The sequence below is a fragment of the Nymphalis io genome, chromosome 22, assembly GCF_905147045.1.
Source record: "Nymphalis io chromosome 22, ilAglIoxx1.1, whole genome shotgun sequence".
Classification (NCBI taxonomy): Eukaryota; Metazoa; Arthropoda; class Insecta; order Lepidoptera; family Nymphalidae; genus Nymphalis; species Nymphalis io.
The window spans coordinates 6,820,602-6,837,704 of NC_065909.1; the positions used below are offsets into that span (position 1 = coordinate 6,820,602).

At 32.6% G+C, this 17,103-nt stretch overlaps 1 protein-coding gene across 2 annotated transcripts; it reads right to left on the reverse strand.

The window, feature by feature from the left end:
- Nucleotides 1–75: 75 nt before the first annotated feature.
- On the reverse strand, nucleotides 76–12,577 carry LOC126777231 (ethanolaminephosphotransferase 1-like). 2 transcript variants are annotated; one of them, XM_050500221.1, is made up of 9 exons: nucleotides 12,328–12,577; nucleotides 10,806–10,874; nucleotides 10,187–10,388; nucleotides 7,779–7,932; nucleotides 6,424–6,532; nucleotides 5,177–5,334; nucleotides 3,571–3,751; nucleotides 1,493–1,669; nucleotides 76–171 (listed from the first exon to the last, which is right to left on the reverse strand). In XM_050500221.1, exons 1-9 carry the CDS (start codon nucleotides 12,382–12,384, stop codon nucleotides 106–108), a joined length of 1,173 nt encoding a protein of 390 aa, XP_050356178.1. In that variant the 5' UTR covers nucleotides 12,385–12,577; the 3' UTR covers nucleotides 76–105. The 2 variants fall into 2 exon arrangements, with proteins under 2 accessions (XP_050356178.1, XP_050356179.1); XM_050500222.1 differs by lacking the exon at nucleotides 12,328–12,577 and adding an exon at nucleotides 12,081–12,088.
- Nucleotides 12,578–17,103: the final 4,526 nt, after the last annotated feature.

The window sequence follows — 17,103 nt, forward strand, 5'->3', positions numbered from 1 at the left end:
GAAAAAATGTTTTAATTAAACTTTTATAATTCAAAATTTAATAAATGAAAAAACGAGTTCTTGTAAATTCTATGTGTTTTTAATTAAATGTACTGAATTTGAAAATCATTTCCGTTTTTCTTTTGGCACGATAAAACAATTAATCTTGAAGTGCTCGCACATTTGACGGACCTGTAAATAAAAAAAATATATTAATGTTCTATTTTTAAAAATTAGGTTTCTATTTTTAAATAGAGTGTCGGTTGAATTTAAGGTCAAATATTATTATTTTCTATGATATTTTATCTCGAAAGTAAAATTATCTTTTTATTTTTAAATTTATAGGCTTTAAATAGTGTTATAAGTGGAGCTAAAACTAAATTACATATAATCTTTATTTTATTTTTTGTTCTCGCATCTCGTGCTTGAAAGTTACGGATTTTACGATGGTAGCTTTTACATTCAATTAATTCCTACTAGATTCAAAACTTACTTGAATAAGTTTTAACTCAATTGGATTTCGACGACTTAAAATTTACTATCACGATCACTTAAAATATTAACTTTTTTCATGCTAAATATTTTTATACCACACCGCGGATAATAATAGTCGCGAGGTATCATTCACATGATATTTCCTGCGGAAGAACATTAGTGATCAAATATATAGTGTTTAACAAGTTCCGTTATATAAATAGACATATAGTTCAGGATTGAAATGTATTTTAACCGAAAACTATTCATTTTAGAATAAAATTTTGTCCAAGGATATAAATACCATTTTAAAATTTCAACCTGAAGAAGCAATACAGAAGACGGTACTGGTTTTATTAGCAATACTTTTTAATTTAAAAATATTCTCGAATATAGTACTATAATTAGCATTTACAAGAGTTTTATGGGCTTGGTCAGTACGAAAATATGTTTTCTCTATTTTTTATTGTTCTATTTTTGTATTGGTTGTGAGCGACTTTCACATCAATCATGCCACACTGTTGAGCTAGTGGCTTTTCTTCATACAATTAGATTAATGACATCTATACCAATATTTAGCTGAATAGTTTAGCAGTCCGATTTGAAAAAAGCCTTCTGTTCGATAACTCATTTATTAAAAAAGGTAAAACTATATAACATCAAACTTTCAATTAAAAAAAATGTAAAAAAAATCAAATAATAAAAATATATATATATATATATATATATATATATATATATGATTCTGCTATTGTTGTATATTACTTATTGTGATATATAGAATGAAATATTTAAAAAAAAAACTCGCTGAGTTTCTTTCGCCGGTTCTTCTCAGGTCTGAGGTGTTTATTTCCGAACCGGTGGTAGATCTATGACAGTTCAATAAGCAAGTGCAACGCTTCTTCTATTTGATTTTTGACTTTGACTTTGACTACAACCTGCTAGTATTTTATGTATTCCTAATATACCTAGTAAAGCGTGCTAGGTATATAATGAATCTTGTAATTTCTAAATGTTTGTTAAAATAAACCATGCTCACCACACAAACACCGTAATGTACATGAGCTGCTACAGCAAATACTAGGATCACATACAACGCAGTGATCTCAAACTGTGGTAGGTAGAATGATATCACAACTGCAGTTATCAGAGGTATATTAATCCAGCTGATTGTGTCGCATCTCTGCTCACTCATCTCAGCGACTATGAGTCGACTCTGAAAATAAAATATTTATTGAAAAATCGTATAAGTCCTGCCTCCAATACCGTGAGCTGATACATTAGAGGAGCTGAGAATTTTTAATATTAATTTAAACATTTAATAAATATATATAAGTTAAGTATTCACATCAGAATCGTCATAAAAATATTCTTTCAACTAAGATTATAAGAATCGCTTTTTAAGTATTGAAGTTATAAATTTTATTGTTAGTAAATAACCGATAAAATTATCTTACAATTATGCTATTTTTATTTGATTATGAATCAATTTCCAATTTTAAATATCGATTTATCTTTATGTAGGAGTATACGGCAATTACAGTAATATTAGCTTTATTTCCGTTATAACAACATATTCATTAATAAACAGATTAAGGTTCCTTGAAATAATATAATCAACGTATTTTGTACTAATTATATATTAAAATGAGGAGCACACAATCTTAAGCGAATTATTTTCGATTAACACGAGGTTTTTATGACATACGTCGGTATATTTAATATCCACTGATGGCTAGGCCTACATGGCATCGGTCTAGGGGACTTGCTTTGGTGCCACCAAGCCAAAAATTATATTTTTTTTCTTTTAACCACTTCGGAATGGGTCAAAGTGCCTAAAAACTTTAAGTTATCTAAGTCCAGGCTTGATTTGATCCTTTTCCTTAATAGGAGAGGCTCACCTTTGGCATTAACGGTTACGTTACTCCTTATTTATTTATTAAGAATTTTAAACATAGCGCTGTTTTCTCAACGGTATTGCATTGTAGTGTCTTTTTACAGTTGCAAAAGTTTTAAGTCAGCAAATCCGACGTTGGCGCCAATGTTCTTGTATTTCTTAAGTTGGTAACAGAAACATTACTGCTTTACATTCTTTCATTTGTATGTATATATATATATATATATATATATATATATATATATGTATTATCTAGTATTTTTAGTATTTATATTAGTATTTCATATATAAATATGAAATTGTTTTAGGCATTATATATTTTACAAACAGCAGTACTTGATATGGTTGTGTTCCGGTTTGAAAAGTGAGTGAGCCAGTATAATTACAGGCACAAGGGATAAAAAATCTTAATTCCCAAGGTTGGTGGCGCATTGGCTATAAGCGATGGTTGACATTTCTTACAATGCCAATATCTAAGGGCGTTTGGTGACCACTTACTATCAGGTGGCCCGTATGCTCGTCCACCTTCCTATTCTATAAAAAAAATCTTCAAATGCATGCAATAATTAAGCGTATATCAGTGTTCTTATTGTTAAGTGACATTCGAAATTATTCTAATCAGTATACGTATTTCGTGCTAATTTAAAGTAAAAATCATCACTCACTTACTACGTAATTGTGTTAAAATCACCCACTGAATTTTCGGAATAAGAAAGAACTTGTCTAAGAATTGCAGCAAAATTATTTTTAAATAGCACCCTATTTAGTCGGTTTGGAAATTAGATTCTACTCGGATGAATCGGTACTCAGTACTTACTATTTTTCTTAATAATAATAATATCCTGGGATATTATTCACACATGGCCATCTGCTTGTACTATGGAAACAAGACAACTGATATTTTTTTTTTTTTTTTATATCGCCGGGAGGGCAAATGACTCTACTCCACCTGATGGTAAGTGGTAGTAGAGTCCAAACGCGACGACGGCCAGTACAGACGGGAAAAACGTTCTGCACTAGCCGCCTTCGCCTTGCCGGCCCGCAATGTCCGTCCTGGGTGGGAATCGAATCAACCTTCGGCGTGAATGGCAAGTATCTACCAACCACGCCAACCGGCCCGTGGTTTTCTTTAATAAGCTCCATGTACCAAATAAATATTTTAACGAATGAATGGGCTCAAATCAACCAACTCCTTACTTGTTTTTAAAGATAATACTTACACTAATATTACTGAATAGTGTTCCAAAAGCGAGAAGAACCATTCTAGGGTCCTTTTCGAGGATATCGTTTGGTGAACACAAAACCCACACCGTCATAGTGACGGTCATGATTAACATCCCCCAAATAGGTCGAAGAGATTCTGGCAACGAGTACATGTGACCGGTTTTATTCTTGTATGATCTAAAAATATATAAAAAAAAGAATTGCGCAACGAGAGTAAATTTATTCATGCCGGTAAGTATAAAAATACCTTATTTAGCAACGTAACAGTAACATTTTGACATATTTTATCTGTATTTTACTGTTATATGAACAACTTTATTGTATATTCTGTGCATTTGTAATTATCTATAAACCAAGTCCAAAACTATTATACATCACTTTTACACAGGTAGACTTGTTTTTAATAATTCATTGTTGAAAATATGGAAACAATAAAAAAAAGTAAGTTTCATGTTATGTATATATATTATTTTTCCTTGGTATTATAATATTAAAAAATAAAATAAAAAATAATACAAAAAAAAAAAATCAAACAAACATCTAGACTTTTTACCGGGACGGAGTATTTATTAAAAACGATTCGAACATCGAGAACGTACAAACGTGATGTACATAAATATATTATATTCCTATGTCTATATTTTCACTGTTTATCATTCAAATACAGTTCATTGATACTTGTACACTATACAAAAAATAATAACATGAAAAAATATTTTAAAATAATTCCAGGGTTGTCTGTAAGAGATCACTACTTGAGTGATAAGACCGCCCTTTGCATGCATCATGTTGAGGTCCGCAATTATGTTTATATAGCATCGCTTTTCTTGAGCTTTTGTTTTTCTTTTACTTTTTTTTTACTTGTATTTGTCTTTTTTTCCTTATGAGTGTGCAATAAACTTGTTTAAAAATAATTAATAATAATAATAATCGTTGAATTAAAATCACGACTGCCCTACGAAATGTACGAACGAAAAGAAAGATGATATATCCAATGTTACTCGGGACGATATAATAAACGTTCTAACGATACAACCAAATATGTTCAGGCATTTAAAGGTTACGATAGAATAAAGAAACATACATACCCTGAAAACATTTCTTTTTTTGCAGTCGTATAATTGAATTCTTTTTTTTTTAGAACAAATTTTTTTTTAAACTTCAGAACAGTCATGCTTTACGCGCAACTCGTAACACAAGAAAAAGAACGCTTTTGCGTTAGAACATTTCAAACGTTGCATTAATATTCAACTTAAAAAAATATAAGCCGAGATGGCCTAGTGGCTAGAACGCGTGAATCTTAACCGATGATCGTGGGTTCAAACCCGGGCAAGCACCACTGAATATTCATGTACTTAATTTGTGTTTATAATTCATCTCGTGCTTGACGGTGAAGGAAAACATCGTGAGGAAACCTGCATGTGTCTGATTTCATTGAAATTCTGCCACATGTGTAGTCTACCAACCCGCATTGGAGCAGCGGTGGTGGAATAAGCTCCAAACCTTCTCCTCAAAATGGAGAGGAGGCTTCAGCCCAGCAGTGGGACATTAACAGGCTGTTACTGTACTGTAAAAAAATATAATTTATAATATAATACTCACAGATATACATTATATATGGCAACAGGTAACGTGGTGAACAAACCCGTGGCGTGAATTGTCATTTCCAACGCGTCGACAAATTTAACGTTACCGAACAAGATCACTTTATACACGGCCGGACCTTTGATACCAGCCAGCAGAAATAGCAGAGAGGAAGCCTAGGAAAAAAAATGAACTGGATAAAGAAGCCGAGATGGCACAGTGGTTAGAATGCGTGAATCTTAACCGATGATCGCGGAAACAAAGCCGGGCAAGCACCACTGAATTTTCATGTACTTAATTTGTGTGTCATCTCGTGCTTGACGGTGAAGGAAAACATCGTAAGGAACCTGCATGCGTCTAATTTCACTGAAATTCTGCCACATGTGTCTCCACCAACCTCCAATAGTGCAGCGTGGTGGAATAAACTCCAAACCGTTTCCTCAAAAAAATTGAGGAGGACTTAGCCCAGCAATGGGTCATTCATAGGCTGTTACTGTTACTGCAGTATATATTTCATTTGAGTATAAAAAATTGTATGTAGACATGTAGCGAATGACAAATTCATTTTATAATTTCATACGCGCGTAAACCAGCGCGTATGAAATTATAGAAAACAGTTTTTTTATATCTCCTACGACACTTAATTGTCTGCACTGTTGAGCAAAAAATATTTTCTAATGGAGTTTCATTCACCACGTTGTTCCACTGTGTTGATACATATGTACATATATAGTAGAATTTTATGCTTTTCGCATCACGATGTTTGTCTTTACCGTCGAATTAAGAATATAAAAACTCTCTCGGTGTTGTATATTTTTAATTAAGACAATAGCTTTATATACTTATCTTAAAGTTTATATTGAAATATATTTTGTCACTATTAAATGATTCAAATGATTTCGTCATAACTAAAGTTAATGATCATGAAGATGTTGATCGCGATAACCGCCGGCTTCAAATATCTTTAATGTATGCAGGAAATGAAATACGGGAAAAACTTTAATTATTGGATATAGTATATATAATTAGACTATAAATAATAATTTGTCAACGTTAATTAATTTTAATTTGAAAATGTTATCTATTTAGATATTTTAAATGTTATAAATACAGTGTTGCAATATTAATTATAAAATCCATAAAGTTTTAGATAAGCACACAAAAAATATGGCTCTATATTTTATCAAATTATTAAAATTATTAGAAAATAAAATCAAATAAAAATGTATTATATGTATATTAGCTAAGGAAACATGTATTCTCACCCACATACTGAGATCATATCCCCATGGCAGATACAGCGTCCCCGTGTTGTACTTTTCCCAATGGCTTACATAAAAATTGAGCACAATGCTCATTACTATCAGGTACGCTCTGAAAAAGTACATTTATATTAGATTTGGTGATTGAAGTTTTTCCAGTTACAAGAAATTATAATATATATATATATATATATATAATATACATACGATATAACACCTCGTTTCGTTGCTTCCATTGTTGACACGAGGGTTGGCTCATTTTTCTGTCAGATCGGAATTGCGATTCAACGGGGATTTCCCGATTCTAGGAATATCTATATCTGTATCTCAGCTCTTTTATTCAACTTTTGTCTATATCTGTCACAGTGCAGAGACAGATATAGACAAAAGTTGAATTAAAGAGCGTACCACAAACGTTACATAGACAACGTTAAATTCAACGATTTACTTACGATCAAAAAAGTTCAAAAATATTCTGTCAGAATAAACAACGTCAATTCACTTAAGCCCTCAGCTTATGTTCACCTTAATGTCTGTATAAACTTGACGAATAATTTCCCATTAATTATAACCTTTCATATAAAAGTAAGCCACGTGCCTCTTAACACATCACTTTTGTTAGCGTCGAACAAAGCTCTAGTTTTATATAATCTGTGGCATTATCTGTTTTATGTCTGTATTCGATAGTACTGTCTACGAAAATAATATTATTTCAAAAATTGTTTTGACGGTTACTTGATATTTATTTTAAAAAAAAGAAAAATATTCAAAAGTAGCGTAGTCTCGATACCCTCGCAGGCATCTCGCGGTCATGATTTTTCACACAAAGTTTTTAATTACATTTTTACACAAAAAATATGTATTTATTGATTTGTATAGTTACATAAATTTTTATGCACTCGTGTATTTGATACAATTTATTTAAAAGTATATAAAAATAATGTAATCATCAAAGTATTTTATAGATAGATAAGATATTAAAAGAAGGAGCAAATGGGCCACCTGATCAGTGGTCATCTTTACCTCTAGACCCCCCCCCTTGTTGTACTGTAAGAAGTAAAAACCCTTTCATACACTATTAATGTGCCACGATCCGAGAGATTTAAGATGCTGTTTCCTGTATCTGTGATCACAATAGAGTCTGTACTATTCAACCTACTCACCCTCAGAATAATTGGTGAATACGTGTTCAGGTGGACCTTTCTAAGGAGTATATGGTGGTTATATATTTCTGGTATTGTTAACATGTATTGGGGAAGATGAACGCATAGTATCATTATGCCTATTGGCTCGTTTGCATTCCTTAGATATTCAATAACAGAAGTATATTATGTAACATTGTTTATATATCAAATCACCTGAATACGGTGGTCGAGTATTGGTCCCTTCCAAACACGGAGATCAAGCAGTAGGGTATGAGGAACACGATGTAGGAGTCCAGACCGTGGTCGAATAATTCTCCCAAAGGACCAGACAAGCCCAGCCGCCTCGCTTGCTTGCCATCCATACCATCTGAATATGAACTATACTTTCTTTATCGACTCTTATTAAATTGCTTAATTATCATTATCCATCAGAACTTTCTTTATGGCCCTCATAAAAAGGCTATATCTAGTGACAAGTGTCGTACCCTCGATCGAAAGGTACTAATAGTAAGTGAACCAGGGTTATTATAATCGTAACGGTACTTTCGGTAACCATATTGTTCCACACATAAACTACGCCACACTATTTATGATGCCTTGGTACTTGAACTAAATTTGATGTAGCCAACAAAAACGGTTATCAGGCCTTCAAATCAAATAAAACATCATCATCTTATATATCATAACATAAATTACCTACATACTTACCTAACCGATAGCATTATGACTAATTAACAAACAGTACAGTAACAGTAACAGCCTGTTAATGTCCCTCTACTGGGCTAAGGCCTCCTCTCCCTTTTAAGGAGATGGTTTGGAGGCTATTCCACCACGCTGCTGCAATGCGGGTTACACATGTGGCAGAATTTAAACGAAATTAGACACATGCAGATTTCCTCACGATGTTTTCCTTCACCGTCAATCACGAGATGAATTATAAACACAAATTAAGCACATGAAAATTCAGTGGTACTTGCCCGGGCTTAAATCCACGATCATCATCGGATAAGATTCACGCGTTCTAACCACTAACCATCTCGGCTTTTTTTATTTTTTTATTCAACAAAGTATAAAGTCAATAGCTACATTGGTAATTCAAATAAATATACATTTATCATATTTATATCCGTTACAATATCAATCTGAGTGACTGATTAATCGATTCAGTTCCAGTTCTTCTCGGTAGAATCTAAATTCCAAACCGGTGGTAACTATTTTATTTTAATCTTATTACTTTTGACATAACCTCCAGCCTAATGAATGTAATAATTCTATCTTAAATAAATAATCTTTTAATTTTCATTTTTATCACGAGGGTCTATATCGCATTTATATAAATTAAATAAACTATTAAAGATTGGGTTATTATTTTGGCGATAGTAGAGGTAGTGCAAGTGTTCAGTAGACTTGAATCACATACGTACGAAGGCATGTAACATAATATTACGTGGACATATTAACGTTCGACGTAGATTGAGATGATTCATTACCACGACCTTGGTGATGATGAATCTACTTTGATTTATACGAACTGATGTAATGTCCTGCAACTACGGACGGATACTTCCAAGGATATATATGCATTTCATTGTATATTACTATTTGCTTCATTAGAGCCTACCGAGTTTTTATTTTTCTTCTCAAATAATCAAATCTCCAATCGTGATGCAAGTGCTTTTGGTGTGTCTTTTCTATTAGTGTTATTTACGTTATTTTAAAAATACACTATATGTTTTTTTTTATTCGTGGCTGTTTTCAGTAGACTGTATATTCCGAATCATCAATATTTTACTGGTGGTAGGGCTTTGTGCAAGCTCGTCTGGGTAGGTACCACCCACTCATCAGATATTCTACCGCAAAACAGCAATACTTGATATTGTTGTGTCCCGGTTTGAAGGGTGAGTGAGCCAGTGTCATTACAGGCACAAGGGACATAAAATCTTAGTTCCCAAGGTTGGTGGCGCATTGGCTATAAGCGATGGTTGACATTTCTTACAATGCCAATGTCTAAGGGCGTTTGGTGACCACTTACCATCAGGTGGCCCATATGCTCGTCCACCTTCCTATTCTAAAAAAAAAAAATCTATGGTACCTTAACATTTAATTTAATGTAATTGATTTAAATTTATCTTCTAACAGCATGATTCAAAACTATTCTATAAAAGACACGCGTAATATCTCTTTCTGACATTTAATTTTGTTCTGCAGTGAGTTTAATCTAGTTCTTACACAATATTTCTACTGAATCAAACGAATATTGCGAAATATATTTCTTAAAGAGTTCAAAGATTTGTTTAAAATTTATTCGAAGAAAAGGAAATGTGTTGTTTTAAATTCTAAAAGGCACAATTAGGCTCCATATCATTTTCCTAAAAGGAGGTTTTTTCTTTTTACAATTAATAGGCCAGCATTTGACCGTTGACTTGCCTGAGGTTAAGCATGGACACGGTCTAAGATGTAGCACGCTTGCCTATGATATGGTATGGTATTATAGGTATTGTTATTTCTTTTAGCAGTACGTCGTGTATGAGCTAGAACTATTAAAACAATACAGATAGACCACTATTAAAATTGTAATTGTGTCTTATATGTAATAAAAATCTTCAAAAACGCCAACTTACCTAAATTATAAGCAATAAATATCAGAAACGCACAAACAGTGAACACAACACGTGACAAGATCGACTCTTCTATCTCGTTCTCCCCGGGACGACCCGACGCGGTGCAATCATAATCGTACGCCAGGACTATCAGCGCACACAGCACCATGCAAAGAAACCCAGCGAATGTCAGGACGTTTGGTGCTATCCATTTCGGTATAAACTAAAACAAAAGAATCCTGCCTTTTGTTAAAAAATTTAAAAAAGTGTTACCTACAACTTTTGACAGAGTTATTAATTGACAAATAATTATATTTGTATTTATATTATTAGTTAAAATTTAACATTAAGCACATTTACAAAGTAAAACATTTGCGAATTGAATGTTTGTAAAATAACTTTATAAGATGATATGTTCGCACCGGCTCCCATGATTACTAGTCTCGTAAAATTGTTTCTGCGCCTTCTGCTATGCCAGATTGCCACCCCATTGGTCTATGAGATGGGATAGAAAGCGCACCTGTGTTTGCGAATCTAGTGTTTGAGACATGAGCCTCTGTGGTCAAAATTTCTGAGACAAAAACATATATTCGAAAAGTGATTTCTTTCTCGTCTTTTCTCTTATTTAGAGTGTGAATACCTTAACAGAGAAGTTCCATGTAGGATGCATCACATATCGGCTGAGAGGACTCGTGTCGATTGCATTGTACTGAAAATAAATTAATTATCTAACACTATTATTATTATTTTACTAATACCTCTTGATCTAAGGGAACAATAGCAATAAATATATCCTGGGACATTATTCACACACGGCCATCTGATCCCAAACTAAGCAGAGTTTGTACTATGGAAACCAGACAACTATATACTACATATACTACTTTTCTTTTGTAAATATACTTATATAGATAACTACACCCAGACTCAGGACAAACAGATATGTTCATGCACACAAATGTCTGTCCTGGTTGGGAATCGAACCCACAACTTTCGCCGTGAAAATCATCAAATATCAATAATCAAATATCTACCAACCACACCAACAAACAAGTCAATTTTTTTTTGAGAGATGAGGACCACAATTGTTAACTGTATCACAGTCGACAAACATCTTATTATAACGTTTGTTTACTAATAATCTTTGGTTTTCCATGACTGATCGTCATTAAAAAAATATATAATAAAGCCATAATAATTACTTTATTTATCGGAAACTGTAATTGATCTACAGGTAGGAACAGTTGGTGTTCCATAATATTTATACTATTTCAATTCATTCTGCCTCGTACTTGTACAAATAAAATAACAAATTTGAAAAAATCAAATCGCGTTTCTTTTTACGCAATTTAACATTAAATAATGAACAATATTTATAAATGAAAATAAATATTATATATTATTTAATTTCTAAATTAATTATAACAACGAATGTTGCAGATTTATATTAACACAATAAGATTTAATAATTTTATTAGTTTAGTTGTAGATTAAAATACTACGTTGCTTGAATACAGTCGAAAAAATTTCGCTCGCTCGCTCGCACTTCGCTATCCTTAGCTATTTTTCATGACATTGAAATTCGAAATAGATAATTTGCAATAAAAACGCTTGTATATCGCGACTATATATTTTAGGATTTATTGCTTTAAAACAAGCAATCATAAAGCTATTCTGTAAGAAAAAACCCGAAGTTTATCGCGGAACATAATCGTTAAATGTTAAAAAATGATATGCGATATTGACTGTAGCAATTATAACATTTGAAGGATACAAAGATCAAAATAGCGTATCAACGTAAGTCGGTTATAAACATTTCACATGTTAGATATGAAGTGAGTCCTTATAATAAATAGCACTGCAGTTCTTAGATGGTTTAACTGGTGATAGAAACTCATACATAAGTATAACTGACCAATTGTACATATATAAGAAGTATTGTTGTTGTCTGGTATTAAGGAATTATTAAGGAGTGAGCCAGTATAATTACTGGCAGAATACGTAACTCATTAACGCTTGGTAACCTCTCATTCAACTGCATATCTGTAGTACAGGTTAAAAGTTATAAAACACAGATACGCTTACAATTAACCAACAAGAAACATTAAAAAAACCAAACAATAAAATGTTATCCGAATATTTATTACATTTAATAAACTGACCTTATAATTATCGAATCCCTTCAAATGTTCCTTTGTTAAATATTTATAGTTGAACATTTTTATTGTAGAACTAGAATCACACAGACAAAAATATTTAAAAACTTCCGTAATAAATTTATATTATTTATATTAAGATGCGAAAATCATTTTTATTCTAAGTCCATAAGGCATTGAATTGCTGAAATATTTATCAGCTATTTTTTCTTACTCAAAACTAGTTATAGACACGAGAAGTTATAATATAAATGGCGTAAAACGTGATACGATTATTTTGTTTCAACAATAAAGTCCAGTCACTGGCAGATAAGAGTTTTGATAATTACTTAACTGTTATTGCAAGTACTAAAAAACATATTTCAATTACTTATCAAATTTATAACCATTTATATGTAGTATTATTATATTAAGCCGCGTTCATACGAGCCGATTTTAATCAACAGACCATCTGAACAGATTGTCCATCTAATTGAAAGTATAAAAATTGATTTTATAAAAGTCTTATGGTATTATCGTTCTAACTTTTGTGGGCTCAGTTTGAAATATCATTTTTTTTAATATCATTTATCTTTAATGATTTTTTGGACAACAATAAATAGTGGCCATATGAGATACTAAATAAAATAAATTCTCAGAATTCTAAATTAATTTAAATCATTCGTATTTATGAGTGAGTATTTTTTATATTTGTGTATGTTATATATTTTATATACATGGGATACTACAAACATCGGCACTAGGAATGCTGGCGTATTCTTATAATACGTATTCGCCGAGAACCATTTAAACTAAAATGTCATGTCCCTTAATCTTATGATAGGGCTGACGTACTCGTGGTGCAAAGGAAACCGAAACGCATCGGTAAAAATGTATTTGGAGGTCGAACACACAAAGCCCTTCTACATTATACTACTAAATGTTCTTTAGAGATGTGATTGCCCTGTCAACTATTTGCTAAGCGTCAATAGCGCAATGGTTTACGAGCCGTCTTGCGATGTCAAGTCACAGGATCGAATCCTGTGTGGGATAATTGTCGTCTCCACTCCGAACGCAAGCTTTACCCTTATTTTTTATATTATTATTATTATTATTAGGTATTTCGTAAGTAAATAGGAATATAAAACTTATTTTCCTTAAAATGGACCAAATAATAATTCATTTAAAAATTAACTACTACATTATATATTTTTTGATTTAGGTATAAGGAAATCATACATGCCCAAAAAGAAAAAAAATACAAACATTAGTCCCTGATTTGTTGAGATCAAAATATTATATAAAATTTTAAGCAATTTACAAAAATTAAATTACTTTTACATGTTCTTTTGATATTAAATAAGCTATACATAACACAGTATGTATATTGGATCAACGAGCAGTCAATAATCACATTATATCGTATAGATAACTGTAGTCATTCGATAAGATTTATTAATGAGGTTAATAGTTTTGCGTGATTTGGAAATAAAAAAATATTATATAAATGGCAGTTTATCCGGAAGTCGGAATGCGACGTCAGCGATTACGGATTAATTTAGTTATCATCAATTGACTTTATTGTATTCATGAAACAGTTCGGCTTGCATTTTGTTCTACGATAGTCTACGAGACGTAATTCAAAAGTTTCCATTGGCTTGCTACATACAGAGCAGAAGACTACAAAAATAGTGTTTCATTAAAAAAAAACTATATTAACTATATTTTTTAATATATGTAGTAACTTGGCTTTAATCAACTAAAACGTACTTTGTTGGTGTAGAATTTTACAAGCAGTTTCGAAGCTTACAAGTAATGTTACCAGTTTAAACTAAATTAAAAGTTACCAGAAAATAAGGTATTTTTATCACATTAAGATATAATGTTATCTTTTACATTATTACGTCATGATGTTGATGATTATAACATCTTGACCGATTTCGGCGAAAGCGGCCAATCTCAAGAGAGATTAGCCAACTGCGCAGGAGATATTATACTCGTAATGCACAAGTGTATGCGCAAACACAGGTGCATTATTCCCTAACTCTCATAATGCGATGGGACGGCAATTCGACACAACCGGAAAGAGTTCAGACGCAGTACCAACGGCTTTACGTACTTTGCGAGGTGTGGGAGTGTAAACACTTCCAGACTCCGGGCTGCTTCCTCTTGAGGAGGATTGAAGCATATTCCATCACACTGCTCCAATGCGGATTGGTATATACACATGTGGGCAGACTTAAATCCAACACATGCAAGTTTCCTCATGACGTTTTAATTCACCGCAGATTCACGAGATGAATTATAAACACAAATTAACCACTTGAAAGTTCAGTCAGCTTGATTTTCAATTTCTATGAAATAAATTAAATGAAATTTCTGACATAAAATGATAATATTAAAATTAAAATTGTCGGGTACTCAATCCTTACTAATAATTTTAAAACATTAACTTGTTATTTGACTTGTTAGTTGTTAGCGAACCGTGACCAAGTGAGTTTTTACCTGATCCATAACTTCCTATTGTAATTATATTTAAATTAGTTGAAAATAAAGAAGAAATTTTTGTAGCAGAATAAAGAAGGACAGAATAAAGGACTTTTCTCATGCGACGCATATTCACGCTGTCTACTAATAGTGGAGGGGCAGTAAGTGATGACTCAACCCAAACATCAGCTTAAATCTTTGATTTCGGTGGATCGTCGCATTCAATGTGATCAGAGACTGATAGCCAATGCATCGCCCTACAATAAAACCAAATTCTCATTATGAGTATCGAAGGATTGTCACCTGCTTGTCACCCCAACATTTATTGTAAGTCGAGGAGTTATAAGAGTGAAGTCATACATACCTTCACCATTAACAACAACGCGAGGGCCTAAACTCTTATATTATCACTATGGGGTGGCCCATTATACGAAGCGCCTTGCTCCTTGTTTCTCATGCACACATCGTAGGTATGAAATACACTTCTGATTTTTTTTTCTTGAGTAATATAATCCAAGTATCTTTCGTCTTCATCTGCATCGTTACTATTCTTTTCATTTATTTCCATGCAAGATAAATAATAGTAATTCATTGCTCTACTGGTGGTAGAGCTTTGTGCAAACTTGTCTGGGTACCACCCACTCATCAGATATTCTACCGCAAAACAGCAGTACTTGGTATTGTTGTGTTCCGGTTTGAACGGTGAGAGTAAAGTATATTGTGCGGTTCTCGGTAGAATCTAAATTCCGAACCGGTGGAAGCTTTAATAACTTATTCTGTAAAATGACGAGTCGTCATGAGTTCTAGCAATAACTGACTTGAATAAATAATATTTTGATTTTACCACCAATTGTGATTATGGTCAATGAGTTAACACCTCAAGGTGCTAATATCTATGAGGAGAGATGATCTGACGACCGTCCTTCAACAACTACAAATAAAAAAAAACAGACATACCCTAGTCCTTCGTAAATTTAGGATTTTATTGTGTAGTCAGATTCAGTTTAGCGATTATCTTATTAATATACATAACGCATGATTTTTAATCGGTCGTAAAATAATTCGGGCGCATTAAAACGCAGCAGGCTTGCAGTAATTGAGCGCAGTGGTGCATCGTGCAATTAAGCGCATTAATTGTGTCCCGTGCGAGTCGTGACAAACAACCAGACCGACAGCTGTTAATTTGATGCGCTGCGTATTGACTACAGATTATATTTACACAGAGACGAAGTTTATTTGCACGACAATAGAAACTAGCTTTGCATATCTGTATGTTACGACGTACATTCTAAACACTTCAATCGATATTGGCCCACGTGTTGTTAGATTTTAAATGTTTGTGTGTATGTTAGATATTTATGACCATTTGTATGTATTTGTAAGTATTACTAGTAGTACTAGAATAAGTAAATAATTAAATCTTATAAAATCTGGTCAAGAACGAGTGCGTTTTCATGTGCTTTAATTGTGTTTATAATTAGGCGATGAAAGAAAACCATCGTAAGAGAACTTGCATGAACTTAGCTACGGGTATATTTACTAATCAGCGGTAGAAAGGCTTAGTGAAAACCTTTTTTGAGGAATTTGGTAAGGAAAGGTTTGTTTACTAGCAATGGAACAATTAAGACTGCTTTAAAATAAACGTAATCGCTGGATTTTGTTAAAAGGAGGAAGTCATATAAAAATACTTTGATGAATAACATAAGTTTTTTTTTTTACAATGGAATACTTTTATATCTTGTACTTTTTAATAAATAGTACTGGTACTGGTGGTAGCTATGTGCAAGCTCGTCTGGGTAGATACCACCCACTCATCAGATATTCTACCGCAAAACAGCAGTATTTGGTATTGTTGTGTTCCGTTCCGTCCCAAGGTTGGTGGCGCATTGTCGATGTAAGCGGTAGTTCTTTTTCTTACAATGTCACTGTTCTCGGGCGTTGGTGACCACTTACCATTAGGTGGCCCATATGCTCGTCTTCCGCCTACTTATACTATAAAAAAAGATATTTTTGTATGTTTGTCTTAAATGATTTTCAAAACTACCAATTGTAATAAAACTTTGGTGAGGTGTTCCGCTTAAGCTAGCAAAAAAAAAAAAAAATTCTTCCTATGTTTGTCCTTCAATAGAAAGGTTTTATGTACACCCTTATACTACACGTGCGAAGCCTGGACGCATATATTTCATATATAGACGATAGCATATATTTAAGTATTTGAATATATTTAAAATGTTTAATTGTTTGATTAGGTACTCTGTGCTAGGGAGTTACATTATTGCTCAATTGAAATGTCTGTTTGTATGTAGGTAAAACACA

Coding starts and splice junctions, on each gene's coding strand:
- LOC126777231 (XM_050500221.1), bottom strand. CDS start 12,384: ATGTTCAACTATAAATATTTAACAAAGGAACATTTGAAGGGATTCGAT. Junction 5,335..6,423: donor GATATGATCTCAGTATGTGG/GTGAGAATACAT, acceptor TTTTTTTCCTAG/GCTTCCTCTCTGCTATTTCT. Junction 3,752..5,176: donor GCCATATATAATGTATATCT/GTGAGTATTATA, acceptor ATATATTTTTAG/ATCATACAAGAATAAAACCG.